Source organism: Zingiber officinale, chromosome 4B (assembly GCF_018446385.1).
Source record: "Zingiber officinale cultivar Zhangliang chromosome 4B, Zo_v1.1, whole genome shotgun sequence".
NCBI classification, from domain to species: Eukaryota; Viridiplantae; Streptophyta; class Magnoliopsida; order Zingiberales; family Zingiberaceae; genus Zingiber; species Zingiber officinale.
In genome coordinates, this window is record NC_055993.1 from 104802787 (window position 1) to 104818644 (window position 15858).

General features: G+C 37.7%; 1 protein-coding gene across 1 annotated transcript; it reads left to right on the plus strand.

Moving 5' to 3' along the window:
- The first annotated feature begins 1522 nt into the window (after positions 1 to 1522).
- On the plus strand, positions 1523 to 15279 carry LOC121975868 (uncharacterized membrane protein At1g16860-like). Its single transcript, XM_042527780.1, has 4 exons — positions 1523 to 2265; positions 3564 to 3719; positions 13509 to 13720; positions 14508 to 15279. The coding sequence occupies exons 1-4, from the start codon at positions 1564 to 1566 to the stop codon at positions 14698 to 14700; spliced, it is 1263 nt and encodes a 420-aa protein (XP_042383714.1). The 5' UTR covers positions 1523 to 1563; the 3' UTR covers positions 14701 to 15279.
- Positions 15280 to 15858: the final 579 nt, after the last annotated feature.

The window sequence follows — 15858 nt, forward strand, 5'->3', positions numbered from 1 at the left end:
CACGAAGCAGAGCTGCTGCTGGGCGCAGGGCACCTTGACCCAGTCGCGGGTGCACACCGCCTCTCATATCCCCTCGTCCTCTGTCTCCACCGGCTCACGCAGACGGCCTCCTCAGAGTCCAAGCGTCTGCCCGCTCGAGCACCAGGTCCTCCTCGAGCTCCGCCACGGTCGCTCCCTCCGCCTCTGGAGACACCAGAACCCACCGCTCTCCTCCTGAAGAACAAGTTCGCCGTTGCCGGAAACCTCGATCGAAAGCCTCTTCATCGTTCCTCTGCTCGTCTGCTTCGATTGATTGCGACTAACCGGCGAATCAGGTTTAGTCGGCGTAAACCGATAACACGAGGCAACTATTTTTTTTTTTTTTTAAAAAAAAAAATCATGTCATGCATTCTCCGGGATCTTGTTGGCAAAGCCAAACTTCGACGCCTAGTCTCTACTCAAGTTCGTACCCACTAAAAAAAGGACGCATTGACATGTAGGTCATCAGCCGGGTCCACGTACAACCCATTAGCGAGAGAGGTGCGTTAACTGATTCGTCCACGGGAACAAAATCCATAATTTTGTAATCGTTCCAATAATTGCAACAAAATCCAAAATTGACAGAGAAAAGGGAGTAATTTATATAAAAGCTTAATTTCAAATTTTGTTTTGAAAAATTAAAAAATCCATTATTGTTATTGATCCTAATTCGTAACGCAAAATAAACGTGGTCGATTCGATGACGTCATCTGACGAAACTAGCAGTCGCTAAATTAGCAAGTTTCCTAAAAATCGAATTTCTTTTCAACTCCCCTCCAACCCAACCATTCCCTTTCATGCTAACACCACGTCGTCACATGTTACGTCACCGGAACCACTTTGCAGCCACTCAACGGAGGAGTACACAATCGTGTATCTTACTCCGAGTCATTCTTTAATTTAAAAATAATTGACATCGGCCGTCATCTCGGGTCGCTTTCACGCGTCGCTCCACGTTGCACGTTTTTTTGCCACTGGCCCTCCGTGGGCCCGCGGCGATCTCTCCATCTCGTCCGTTCATCGCGGGGCGAGACGCTTCGTTGTCGTCGGTCGATTAATCAGGCAATCGCGAGTCCACGTCGGGCCGTGTCGGCAGTGCATCTGTCGGTCCTCGCCCCATCGGATGGCCAGCACATCGCCACGTAATTGACCGTTGACAGCGCCTTAGACGCATCGCCGTCGAGCCCTGCCGGCCCGGGCGGAGCCAAGGGCCCAAGGTCCCCCCTCTAGTGCGCCACGTGTTGTGGGCTCGCCGGGCCCACTCCCTGGCGTCCTCCACTAGATGCGCTTCACCCAAGATGCAGCCATTTATACAGCCAGTCAGGCACACAGTGTGCTCGGACGAACGTGGGTATACGTTGGAGGCGTGCGTGTAGAATAACGAATGCTCGACTCATTCCGACGCCCCCGCGTCACGTGAAGATTGGCGTTCCGGGAAATGGACGGCTGAGATGGCTGGACAGGATGGTATAAGTGCTTCGTCTTCGTCTAGTTAAATGATTTCTTCCTCACTTCTGGTAGTGCGTTCACAGTGGCGCGAGGGAGATGTCGGTGCGGAGGACCACGCACCAGCTAAGCAGCGGGATGATCGTCTCCGGCCCGCCGGAGCCACAAAAGGAGCGGGCACCGGCCGTGGGTTCGAGGGCGGCGCCCTACACCGGTGGGGACGTCCGCAAGTCCGGCGAGCTCGGCAAGATGTTCGACATTCCCGCGGTGGGAGATCCCGGCGGAGGATCGTCCAGGTCAGTGTCCAAGTCCCACTCGGGGCCGATCGTTCGGTCCGCTTCCTCCTCTGGATCCGGTCCGGTGCCTCCGCGGAAGACCTCTGGCCCGCTCGCGCAAATCCCTCCGACAGGGCTGATCACCTCGGGGCCCGCGCGTTCGTCCGGCGGGCAGACAGATCAGTCGCCGCTGCCTACGAGGAGGAAGAAGATGGAGGCCAGGTATGGCGGAGCGGTGACTGCGGTGGAGGACGAGGAGTTCGCGTTTGGTTTGTCGCGGGGTTGGAGATGGGTGCTGGTGGCGGTTTTCGTGGCGGGATTTGCTGCGGGTGCATTCGTGTGGGTAGCGGTGGGGCGATCAGTGATTCTGATTGGGGTGGCAGCGGTAGCGGCGCCGGTGGCGGTGGTGTCGATGTGGAATTGGACGAGGGGCAGGGAAGAAGTGAAACGATTTTGGCAGTTCTACCCAAATACTTCTATAGACATTAGAAATCTCCAAATTGGGAAGTTGGTTAAAATCACTGGGGTATTCCTTTCCTCTCGAAGCTTTCATTGCAACTTTTTTTTTCCTTCTTTTTCTCGCTGCTTTGTTTTATTCTTTCTTGTTGCTTTACGAGGATGAAAAATCTTACTTTAAATGAGCTACGACACTAGCTAATAAAGAATTTTCTAAGTTTGATAAGATATTATTGTCTTACTAATTCTGAAAGGCTGATTGAGGCACCAGAAAGCCATGCATCTCATTTATTTAACTATTTTTACGAATTTGGAGTCAGATTTTTTCCCCCTCTATGAAATTAGGCAATAAATTGAAACTAGTTTTCAAGGCACGACAATTTCAGAAAATGTTGAGTAACAATAGAATTAACTATGAAATACGTGAATGCATGATAATTTCTTAAGAGAATGAACACACTATTTGACCATTCGATTCGCTGATGGCTTGTCGGCATACCTTTCTTATGCATGTAATTTATGCTTTTTTGATGATGAATATCTATTTCCAGAAAGTTACATACTTGGGAGAACTAAGCTTTTTTATGCTTTTAGTCGCATAAGAAGAAAAAAAGAACTTTTTGGCCTAATTTTTGACTCGGAAGCTGGTCACTATGTTAGACACCTTCATCTTTGTAATGACCTAAAACTTTCCCATTTGTGCTAAAATCTCTGAACTTCAATATGCATATAATTCTTGTGTTTTTTTTTTCTAAACAATGCATACTAGTATTTTATATATGTTGTGTTTAGGTGAAAGCTAAATTACATGTTTCTTGAATGCTTTTCTCAGGAGTTGCAATTACTAGTATTAAAACCGGCATTTGTTGTTTTATTTGATTAAAAAAATTATTTCTTCAACATGTTAGGAGGGAAGTTCTCTCTGTATGGTGGGGGCATAATAACTAGTTTCCTTATTTATTTCTGGAAAAATTAATTAATTGCCTTGCAATTTTATGTTAATTCAGACAATGACCCTTTAGAATTAGTTGTTATTTCAAGCTGTAGACAACTTAGTATAATACTTCAACGAGAGATTCGTCAACATATTTCTTGTTTTCTTTGCTAAGTGGATACAAGTAACTGAATTCTTACTGGATCTCTCAAATAAGCTTAGGATGATATTGCTGTTGGAATTCGAAATATTCTCTGTTGCTTTTTATCATTCCATATGTGTTTTTATTGTTGATTGATACTTTATTAAGCATTGTTGCAAAGGTGACACATGGTACATGCGAGGTGTTCAAGTTATTGAAAGCAATATGGTTAGTTTGACTTTGAGGGATATTGACTGTTTTCAGTTGTTTCCTGTTTTTGTCTTTTGTGCAGCATGTCACTTGTGGAAGCATCCCTCTTGAGTCATCTTATCAAAATATCCCCAGGTGTATATATGCATCTACTGAGCTGCACGAGAATAGAGGATGGAGTGGATTTACTACTAATCCTGCTCATAATTGCTCCTCATGGAGACTCAAATTTGTTGAGGTTAGACTTTGATTTGGTTTTTAAATGACTAATCAAGTCATCTTAGCTATGATTGTCCCTTCCTGCACTTCTATCTAATTATTACACACTACACAAATCTGAAATGAAATGACAGATTTTCCTTAGAGCAACATTTATCTTAGCTTTACTTGTCACGACCTATAGCATCATCACCTAGACTGTTACAAATTTTAAAATTATAAACCTCTATTTTAAAATTTGAAATCTAATGCAGATGCCTAAAATAGCTTTAACCTTGATCTAAGCCTTTGGAAGCTTTGGGCAACCTTAGCACTCTATCCAAGGAGAAATAGAAATATTTTGGTCCAACCTTTTCAAGTCAAAGCTCTCTAAGAGCTTGTATAAGAAAATAGAAATATATCCCTGCAAGCTTTTGAACTGTAAGCTCTCTAAGAGCTTATATAAGAAGAGCTTCAACGACTCACTTTCATTCGCCATCAACCGACTGGAAATCCCTAGTTTATTGCTTGAACAAATGTTACATTGGACAACCAACGATGATATCAATTGACTATTGCTCAAACCCTTACATTCAGTTGACTCCTTGGTCAACTAACATGCTCTTATTGATTGAATTCCTCTCAGTTTATTGAATTCAGTCAGTGATCCCTCCTTCTGTTGACTTCTTTGTAAACCTACACAAAGTTTTGGGACCAAGCTAAATCATAGAATATAATTTAGGACCGATAATTTCTCGGTTGAAGATTTCAAATCAATTTATTACCACCTAGTTGTCTACCTCTACCTAGATGAATCTGTTATTTCCAATGATGTTGCATAAATACACAAACTTCAATGTTACATTTGTTGGTAATGGGAATGTGCAAACGTGGGTTTGCCCATGATACACACGTTACCCATATATAATAAGTGGAAATTACCATTATACCCCTAGGGGATTCCCATTATATATATACGTCCAAGTCATTCATTAAAGAGGTATGTGAGAGGCAGAGAGACAAGAAGAATGTTCAAGCAAGAGGCGGAATTTGGTTCGTGGATTTGTGAAAGTCTTTCCGATTCTATGATCATTTTTCCGACAACGAGCAAGCACGAAATTTGTTCTTTGCCTTCAACAGATTGCTTTGCTTTGGGAGATCACCGTAACTTTTTACAGTTTAAGAATTTCGGTATTCTTTATTTTCATACTTTAGTATCTACATTGGTATCAGAGCATAGATTGTAAAAGCATGAAAGTTATCTGAGTATGTCTTCTTGGCCCTTGTTCGCTGTCACTAAGTATGACGAATGGAGTTTGTCTCCGTCGTGTTCTGTCTCCGTGGTTTCTGTTGACGGCAAGTGAGATCGTGACTATGTCGCGATCTGCCACCATTGTCGGACACTAGGAAATACTAGTCGCCGCGGAGGTCCCGAGTCGTGAAGGAAGAGAAAGACGGCTTCCTCATAAACCCATGTCGGTCGTGCGTCAAGGGCATTCACTGGAAAAACACGACTGTGTGTTGGGAATTTTCCTTGAGCCGACGGCATCGCGAGCAATAATTAAGAGAGCATACTCCTGTGTCCGACGACCACATCACGACGGGAACGAGCATTTGCCTGCTGTTCACGTAGGTGGAGATCGTGGCGGCATGGGTGACGGGCGTGACGGAAAAAAAACCAAACGGTGCTGCGTGGATGTTTTGAAAAAAAACCCAAATGCATATTAGGTTTAGAACATGTGGCAGCAACAATAAAAACAATATAATATATTGTTTTTACTATGACAAAAAAATGTTAGAGTAGTTTTTTTTCTGCATGTTATTAATTAAAATTGGGATTATTGGTTCACTGTTTAATTAATTAGGTTGGGTTTTAACCAATTTGGTTTCACTTAAAAAAATATCTGATTCATTGAACCAACCAACTAGGTTGGTTTAACGAGACTAGTTGGTTCAATTAGGCCCCGGTCTGATGCAAACCATTAGTTGGTTAACCAAACCAGTTTGATCCAAACTATAATCAATTTGGATTGATTTGATTAAATGGGCTTAGACAAGAACAACATAGGTAAGACATCCCTGCCCAATTACCGAGCTCAGGATCGGGATCCCAATCGACCGGTCCAGTCTGTCGGTCCAGTGAGTCCACTGGAGCTCTACAAAATAAGAAAATTAGTTTTTCTTATTTACTTATGAATTCTGTATATTTTTTATGCATATGTATGAATTGAAAAGAACCAGTTTGATTACTGGTTTGTCAGTTTTATACTGACATTATTATTTTTCAATTCTATATGACACGGATGATATGCACGATGACTCGTCGCGATGTGCGACGGAATGAGCGAGGAGATTCAAGAGATTGAGTATGACCCATTTCATGGAGTCAGATGGTATATTGGACGACTTGATCGATTGTTCTGAAAACTTGAAAAGGAAGAGTTCCCATCCTCGATAATTACAAGATTTGGGCTTTGATTCGTTTACTATGGGGGAATCCATAGGTGGTAGCATACCATATATGGGGGCTCTTCGAAGGGCGAATTTCATATGCACAGTTGTACGTGAAACTATTTCACCATGAGTTCCCATAGGAGGATCTTGAAGAATCTGAGGATGATCCTGAAGAATCCGAGGAGGATCTTGAAGAATCGGAGGATGATCCTGAAGAATCTGAGGAGAATCTTGAAGAATCTGAGGATTCAGAGGAAGATCCTGAAGAATTTGAGGAGGATCAGAGGAAGATCCTAAAGAATTTGAGGAGGATCCAGAGGAGAATCCTGAAGAATCTGAGTTGGATTATGAAGAAGGTTCAATGATAGACCAAATTGAAAATCCTGAAGTTGGTCTACCTGAGACTGCCTCAAATGAGTCCAGGTTGAAAGGGATTGAGTTGACCACTGCACTGTGTTTGTTCTAGTGGGAGTAGTGTTAATCTATCTAATTTATTATAGTTCTATTTTTGTTACTGTCGTTATGTACGAATAGTATTAGTCCATTTAATTTTTGAGTCGTGTAATAATTTCTATTGTTATGTACGAACAGAGTTATTTTATGAAAAGATACGTGTTAACGAACTTGAAAATGATTAGTTCATGTTTACTTTAATGATTTATTCATTCAATGAGTAGTTCATTTGTTAGGGATGTGTATAATAGTATTAATCAATGTTGATTTGATTGGTCATACGAATGATGAGTGGAAACGTAGTTACCACTTCATTTTGTACATCAACTCAAATTAACATTGAGTAAATCAAAAAATGCATGCATATGAATTACACTGAATACTAAATAATGTGTTTATTTATGTTAGATCATGACAATTAAAAACATCATAGCTGAACTCAATAAGGGAGAGAAACTTAATGGGGATAATTACAAAATATGACACCTCAGGATATAATATATTTTTTAGGATCACGAAGTTATAGAGATTGTTCATTAGTTTATGGAAGAACCTGCAGATGGTTCTATAGTACAACATAAATGTGATCTTGATGCCTATAAGGTATGGAAGAAAAAAGACTCTACTGCTAAGAGTATATTGATTAGTTCTATGCTAGATGACTTGGTTTTTTAGTATGAGCCATTTCATCAGCTTCATGCTGTCGGGGTAACCCTTAGAGAGAAGTACAGCGGAGTTAGTTTAAGCAAGTTTCGTCGGCACAATAAAGTTTGGTAGCTACAAAAAGCGTCCGAATGTTACCATGGTCCAACGTCTAAGGGAAATGGCTAATACGATTCGAGAGCTAAAAATTACTGGTCATTGAGTTGACTGATGAACAATAGGTTCGGGCAGTAATTCGTTCTCTTCCTAATTCTCAAAAAACAATGAAACAGAATCTTACATACTATGAGAGTATCAAGACTTTCACTGATGTCTCATGCTATGTTGAACTTGAGGCGGAGAGAATTGAATCCACAAGGATTTCTAGACAAACTTTTGTAGCTGAAGGTTTTGTTGGAGCATCCAGATCCAAAAATAAAAGGAATTGGTTCCATAAAAAAAAGGGAAAAGGAAAAGAAGCTGGTGTTATTGTTAGGCAAGACTCAATCAAGAAGTAAGGAAAGAAGTATGAAAAGAAACCTAAAAGCAAGCTGACTTGTTATAACTATGGGAAGAAGGACCACTTTGTTTGAGATTGTATTGAGCTGAAAAAGGTAGATTTATATTTAATTTCTTTTCATGAATATTATGTTGTTAGTTCAGTATTGTTAGTTGATTATTATCCTTTGTGGATTATAAATTCAGGAGTAATGAACCATGTAGCTCGTGATCGAGCTATATACGTGGAGTACCTTCGGGTATCGGCTGACAACAAATGGATATATATGGGAAACAATACAAGGATTGAAGTAAAAGGAGTTGGCACATGCAAACTCAACCTGTGGACGTACCTTATTTCTACATGATGTCCTTTATGCTCTTGAGATTTGACGAAATCTGATTTCCGTTACTAGTCTTCTTGATTTGGGTTATTGTAAAAACTTTTTCAGTCAATGTGTGAAATTTCGTATTAACTCTGTGTTAATTGGATGTGATTATGTAACAAATAGTTTCATGGTTCTTGATGTAGAACCGGGTATTAATTATGATATTAATGATTATTTTTCAAATATTGCTCTTACTAGTGATGTTGATATTAATGATGAAGTTTGACATGCTAGATTAGGACATGTTGCACCAGAATGAATAAATAGATTAGCTAAAGAGGGTCTGTTAGGCACTCATGCTAGCGTGAGCATTGTCTTGCTGGAAAAATAGCTAGGAAATCATTTGGTAAGGCTATTTGAGCTAAATCACCATTGCAATTAATTCATTTGAATATTTATGGTCCGATGAATGTGAATGTTAGACATGGAGGTTCCTATTTCATTATATTTATTGATAACTTCACATATTTCGGTCATGTGTATTTGATTTCTCATAAATTTGAAGCATTAGATTGTTTCAAACGTTATTTGAACGAAGTTGAGAATCAATTGGAACGTAAGGTTAAAACTTTACGCACTGATCGTGGAGGTGAATATTTGTCTGATCAGTTTAAGACAATGTGTAATGATAAAGGGATTATTAGACAACTAACTATCCCCGGAACTCTACAGTAAAATAGGATTGCTGAAAGAAATCGAACTCTTCTAAATATGGTTAGGTATATGATGACTCAAGCTAATTTGCTAATTTTCTATTGGGGAGATATGTTATTAGCTGTAACCTATATATTTAACGGAGTGCCTTCTAAATATGTTTCATCTACTCCATATGAACATTGGACAGGCAGAAAATAGACCATGGGAGTCAGCTGCCTATATTCATGATAAGACTCACAAATATGGAAAATTAGGACCCAGATGTAAGAAGTGTATCTTCATAAGGTATTCTGATACTTCTAAGAGTTATGTTTTTATTTGTGAGCAACAAGATAAAACCATATCTGAAATAGTGTCAAGAGATGTCACTTTTTTCGAAACTGAGTTCCCAACAAGAGGTGAAATTAATAAGATAATTCCTTTATTTGCAATAGAGGAAGAGGATAATGTTCCTTTATCAACAAATCAGGTATCACAAGAGATGCCTGAATCTAGTCATCCTAGTGGGAGTGATTTGTCGATGAATGAATTAGGTTTTCAACCGTCAAACCTACGAAGTAGTTGTCAGATTATTCTTCGGAGAAGATTTGACATTGAGAATGAGATATTAATGATTCTTCCAGTTGATGATGAGGAACTTTGAACAACTAAGGAAACATTGAGATGCTTAGTTAGAGAAAAATGGAAAATTACAATGGATGAGGAAATGGAATCTATGAGAAAGAATCAAGTTTGGGATTTAGTCGATCTTCATATGGCCGAAGGGCTATTGGGAATAAGTGGATTTTCAAAATTAAGAGAAAAGTAGATGAATCGATTAATCGATACAAAATTGACTGGTTGCAAAAGGATATACCCAAACGGAGGGTATTGATTTTGAAGAGACATTTTCCTATTGTTGTGAAGTTTGTGTCAATATGTGTCATCTTAGCTATAGTAGCACATTATGACCTAGAATTACATCATATGAATGTAAACCTTAATGGTAATCTTGATGAGAAAATCTATATGGTATGACTAGAAGATTATATTGCTGAAGGCTAAGAGAATAAAGTATGTAGACTTAAAAAGTCTATATATAGGATAAAGCAACCATCAAGACACTGAAACATAAGATTTAATGAAGTCATTTTATCTTATGCTTTCAAAATGATCAATGAGGATCATTGTCATTGTGTTTACCTAAAAAATGAGAAAGCAAAGTTGATTATCTTATCATTATATGTTGATGATATGCTAATAGTTAGAAATGACATTAAGTTTGTGATAGAAGTCAAATCATGACTTTCATCATAATTTGACATAATAGATATGGGAGAAGCTGAATACATCTTAGGAGTAAAGATCATTAGAAATCGATCGAAAAGACTTTTGGGTTTGTCTCAAGAGACTTATATCACTAAGATGCTACAACACTTTAATATGTCAGATTGTAATATTGAACAAACACTTGTAGCGAGAGGTACTGTTCTGAGCAAAAGTATGTATCCCAAGATTCTTGATAAATAGCCAAAATGAAGAAAAAATCATATGCTAGTATCATTGGTAGTTTGATGTACATTATATTGTGTACTTGTCTTGATATAAGCTATGCTGTTAACTTAGTTAGCCGGTTCCAGTCCAATCTAGGATTGAGACACTGGAAACGGTGAAGAAAATATTCAGATATCTCAAAGGGACAATAAATTATTGTTTATATTTCTAATGATCTGAGATGAGCTTGAAGGGCTACATGATAGAAAATTCAAATCTGGTTATATCTTCTTTCTGAATGAATGGCGACACCATCTTATGGAACAACAAGAATCAGACTTGTGTAGCCCTGTCGACAATGAAAGCTGAGTATATGGCTTGTGCAGCGGTTGTGCAAGAAGCTGTTCGGTTGAGAAGGTTCTTGAAGCATTTGAAGATTGTTGAGAATAGTGGGAGTATTGTGATAGTCAAGCTGCTATAGCTTTTTCCAAGGATCCCAAATATCACAATAAAACCAAGCATATAGAAATTAAGTATAATTTTGTAAGATATATTGTTGACAAAAAATAAATAATTCTTGAATATGTCCCTACACGTGCTATGCTTGCAGATCATTTTACTAAGTCATTAACTAAAGAGTTATTTCAAGGATATGTGAAGTCTTTGAACTTCGTAAAATGTAGCACTTTGTAAAGACAATTGGATATATAAAATGTCATGATTTATTTAGTGTAAATGTAAATGTCTTTGTTACATTTGAATAAAGTCTCGGTGAGCATGTTGGCAGATTGAGATTGGTCCATGTGGGCAATCATCTCTATTTGTTAAGTATAAATAAAGGTAAGGTTGTTACTTATGGGGCAACTTATGTAGCTGTGAACAGAGACATACCCATAAGTTAAGGTCGACTTGATAATTGTGTCAAGATGAGATCATTTATGTGTTAATAATGATCGAAGTAAATGAACCCACCATTTATTGAACCTGCTAAAGGATAGATTTAAATTCATATGTTGAATTCAGAATTAGACATTAGGTATGTCTAGATCAAAATCAGTACGATGTTAAATTTGAAAAAAAATATGCATTCTTGTTAGTAAAAAGAATAATATCGTAGCATGTGATTCATACCATATGTGCTATTGCGATAATAAGGGTAGTAGGAGAATGAATCTTTGCTTCTCAATTATGTAAGACCCTTGAGATTATAAGTTAATTTCAGTTTTACCCTATGTGACTATTCAGCTGTTTACTTGAAGTTTTAATCAGTGATTGCTACTTTAACATGTAACCTATTGACTATGGATGATTCGGTCTATGAAGCATAACTTGGAAAGCGGCCGATTAGAATGAATAAATTCTAGCTAAAAAGAAAGATTAAGATAGATTTACATCTTTGACATTTATTCACTCGTCAACCAATTATATTTTTCGTTGAGGACACACAATGTAATTGTGAATAGTTGTCTTAATTATAGATATGAGACATGCTCTCGACATAATTGTCGTTATAAGGGATTAGAGATGTTCATATTAATGTAAATGATTTAATCTGGGGTAAAGGCAATATATAGATACCTCTGATTCATTTGGAAAAGCGGCTAAGTGTAACAACTTTATTAGCATTGATCGCTCAAAGAGTGGCTATGTATCTTATTAGCATCAATCGCTCGGTATGTTTGCTGTCACACGAACCATTTTCCCTAATGTATGAAATGGATGTTCTTGTATAGTCTTTGTGACTTAATTCTATTTAGTCTTTGTGACTATCAGCCTTGGTGACTTGACTTGGACGAGCGGGAGATGTTGGTAATGGGAACGTGCAAACGTGGGTTTGCCCATGATACGCACGTTACCCACATATAATAAGGGAAAATTACCATTATACCCTTAGGGGATTCCCATTATATATATGCGTCTAAGTCATTCATCAAAGAGGTATGTGAAAGAGACAGAGAGACAAGAAGAACGCCTAAGCAAGAGGAGGGATTTGATTCATGGATTTGTGAAGGGCTTTCCGATTTTGTGATCATTTTTCCGACAACGAGCAAGCACGAAATTTATTCTTCGTCTTCAAGAGATTGCTTTGCTTCGGAGATCACTGTAAGTTTTTACCGATTAAGAATTTCGGTATTCTTTATTTTTATGCTTTAGTATCTACCACATTTCACTCATCTCACGGTCTTATGCCCTTAGGCCTTCTTTTGTCCTAGATCAGATAAACCAAGCTTCTCAAGCATATTCCATGATCTAATCTTCTATACCTTCTGAGTCCACATTGTACTAGGCCTCCGAGTCATTAGGCACACGATCTCCGTGATGGTATCCTCTACCACTCCTTGCTCTAAAGCATTCTTCATGTTCCTCTAAAGTTCCAAAACTGGTTCAAGGCCTTTGACCCATCAAACACAAACCATTCAACCAACCAACTCTACGAGCTCTATGTACACTGTGCCAAATCTCCACATGCATGTTTGCCCTCCACAGTTTCCAAATGTACCCGGTGACATCTTTGTTGTCCAGATCACTACAATTGTGAGAAATTTACATCTCGTATGAAATTCCTGGTGTCACATTGTTGGAAGTCTGAAAAGTCAGCCTTAGGGTTTTGAGTTAGGAGTTTGTGTGGCACTACTGGGTTAGCTGGGCCTAACACTAATTTGATGACCAGAACCGAACCCAATATATACAGCTGGGGAACCTACCATAATTTCGGATGATGGGGCGACTCTAGTAGGATGTTGATGTCTTTGAAAGATTCACACAGAGAGACTGTCTTGTACTAGCTGAAGTTGACACAGCTGCCTTGTATCTTCCGGGTGCCCCAGTATCTTAAGAATTCTTCTTTTGTTTCTCCACATGCAACATCGGCATCACTCATTCAGTTGATGCCTTTTCTAAATAGAATCAACCATCAACTTAAACAGCACCAAGCATGGAACATCAGCCAACCACTCATGGAATTGATGTATTTCCTAAATAGCCTTCCATGCATCAATTAAATCAACATTGTGAAACTAGATTTGCAGTTGGTTCTAAATGAATATATTATAAATTAACTTCTCAAATGTTTGTAAGTGTAAATATAATTTATAAGCCAATTTTGTAGTTTTTGTTCTCTATCCATGTGTTTCATTTGAGTGAGTGTTGTCTAGCTGACCTATGTTACTCTCCTTCATATGCAACTTACTCTGGATGTTCTATCAATTTTAGTTCAATGTATAGGAAGTGCTATTTAGTTAACTGGCTTCTTATTTTGACAGAGGTATGTTGCAGATTTCTACATATCTGACCCAGACAGTGGAACACGGTTTCTTGTGAGAGCAGGAAACGGAGCTAGAGTGACTTCTTTCGTTAAGCCTGCCACTATTATTGAGATAAACAAAGAAAATAAAGATTTGTCTCCTGATTTTACAAGTTGGCTGACAGAACGCAATCTTCCAAGCGATGCTCACATAATGCACCTTAAAGAAGGGTAAGTTTTGAACAATTTAAAATTTGATAAAGAAACTGTTCTGTTAGCTAGTAACTGCATCTGCAATCAGTTCTCTTGTGTCAACTAAACCTTTTTTTTTTTTAAAAAAAACTTTTCAGAATCACTGAATTGCGAACCTTGTTGCTTTTCTGAATCGTGCTCTATCTTTTCTTGTTACTTCAAAATGTTTCTTTTGTCATGGCGATCACTATCAAATTATGTATGTCACAAATATTTGGGGCCACCTCAAAATGTTACACTATTAAGCCCTACGACAAGAATATCCAGTTGACAAACTTATCATTTTGATGACATGATGTGTTCCCTTGCTTCAATTCTCACAGTTTCTTGCTCCGTCATATGATTATGTCATCATCTTAATTACTAGAACTTCTTGATCAATGTGAATGACAAGGGATAAAGCCAATGAACATGATTATTAGGAATTGGCAAAGCTTGTTTCGAAGTCCACTAGTTCACAGCCATTTTGCAACCATCCCGTCCTTGATTTCTGGTTTTTCAGATAAAATAATAAAGAACATGATGGTCACCAAACTATTTGTTTGTATATCTGTATATTCAAATGATCTGAATGTTATAGTGATTTAGTCTTAAATAAAGTTCAATAAAGTTAGCTTGAAAAGTCAAGACATAGCTTGATGATGATATTATGATCCATCTATAACATTAAGAAGACAACATTGAAAGCAGCTCTCTTCTATTTGGTTAGATATCACTTGTTTTCTTTAAAACTCATCATCATACTAACTGATGAATGGCATGATAGGTTCATCAAGGAGGGCAACACCGCAAGTGTTATCGGTATCCTTCGGAAGCATGAAAATCTAATCATTATCGATCCACCTCCGGACGCCGTATCAACTGGTTGTCAGTGGAGAAGATTTTTCTTTCCAATGTCGGTCGACGGCCTTATCCTAATAGGTGATGAACGACCAGATGAAGTGATATACCAGGTGTAAATATTATAAAATTATTTCATACATCCTCTTGCATCAATAGGCAAGGAAGAGAATAATTGTGGCTGCTTTCAAAGTGTATCTTCTTTGTAGTGTCTTAACTTTTCAGTTTCAGTAGGTGTCTTTGGGCATCAAATTTAAGTTGAAGCAGTCGATATGTCTTATACATTGAGTAGTCAACTGAAGCAAGTATTAGATCTCTTGGTGTCCCTCGTTTAGTTAATTCTCAAGAACTGTTATAGCTAGTTTCTAGTCAAACTTGTGCATATTGTAATTAAAGAGTATAGTGTACAAATGCACTTCTTAGCCAGTAATGTATCCTAGCTAGCAATAATGCTTCATGAGTAACAACATTTTCTAATCCAGTTAGACTCAACCGATACAGTTCAACCGGTTGAACGCAAAGACAAAGGTGATATTCATAGTGCCAGGCTAACCAAATTCTGGAAGATGCAGACAGTAAGTTTGATTTTATTTCTAGAAGATGTACCTTTTTATCTTTGTTTTTCAAATGCTCAAAACGCCTTGGATGATATGATTATGAATTATTCTTTGAAAGATCTTTCTAAGGTCTAAGTTTTACCATTTTGAAGGGCTGTTGAATTGATGAGAGATGTTTTTGATTATTTTAAAATTGAATTTAGGCCATTTAGTTCTTCTTCTCTACATGAAATGAAACCAAATTTCTTAAAAAGACCCTTTTTTTAAAAAAAAAAAATAAGAAGAAGAATTGTTGTTTATTTCTTCATTTTGTCATCTTTAGGTTTATAAGGTGGGTCAGAGTTAAAAGTTTATTTTTATTATTTATTTCAATATAACACTTTTTTTAAAAAAAAATAGTTAAAATTACAAAAAAAAAATTGCTAATTTTTAACCAATATAAAAGACTATCAAAATTCAACTATTTAAATTATTTTTTTAACTTTCAATAATATTCCGGTTAAGTTGAGATCTAGACTAATTTCTAAATATTTTAAACTACTAGTAAGACAAATTATATTTAATTTTATTATCATATTAATGATCAAGAGGTAAACACTCACACTAGAGAAATCGATTGCTCAAGCTTCTCGACTAACAAAAATAGCATATATAAATAATTAGAATAAATTTGTAAAATATATATTTTTTAAAAATTTATATCTTATTTTGAGGTTATTT

Bases quoted from the DNA above. Each gene is read 5' to 3' on its own strand.
- LOC121975868 (XM_042527780.1), top strand. From the start codon at position 1,564: ATGTCGGTGCGGAGGACCACGCACCAGCTAAGCAGCGGGATGATCGTC. The intron at 2,266-3,563 runs GTATTCCTTTCC...TCTTTTGTGCAG, and splicing joins AGTTGGTTAAAATCACTGGG to CATGTCACTTGTGGAAGCAT. The intron at 13,721-14,507 runs GTAAGTTTTGAA...ATGGCATGATAG, and splicing joins ATAATGCACCTTAAAGAAGG to GTTCATCAAGGAGGGCAACA.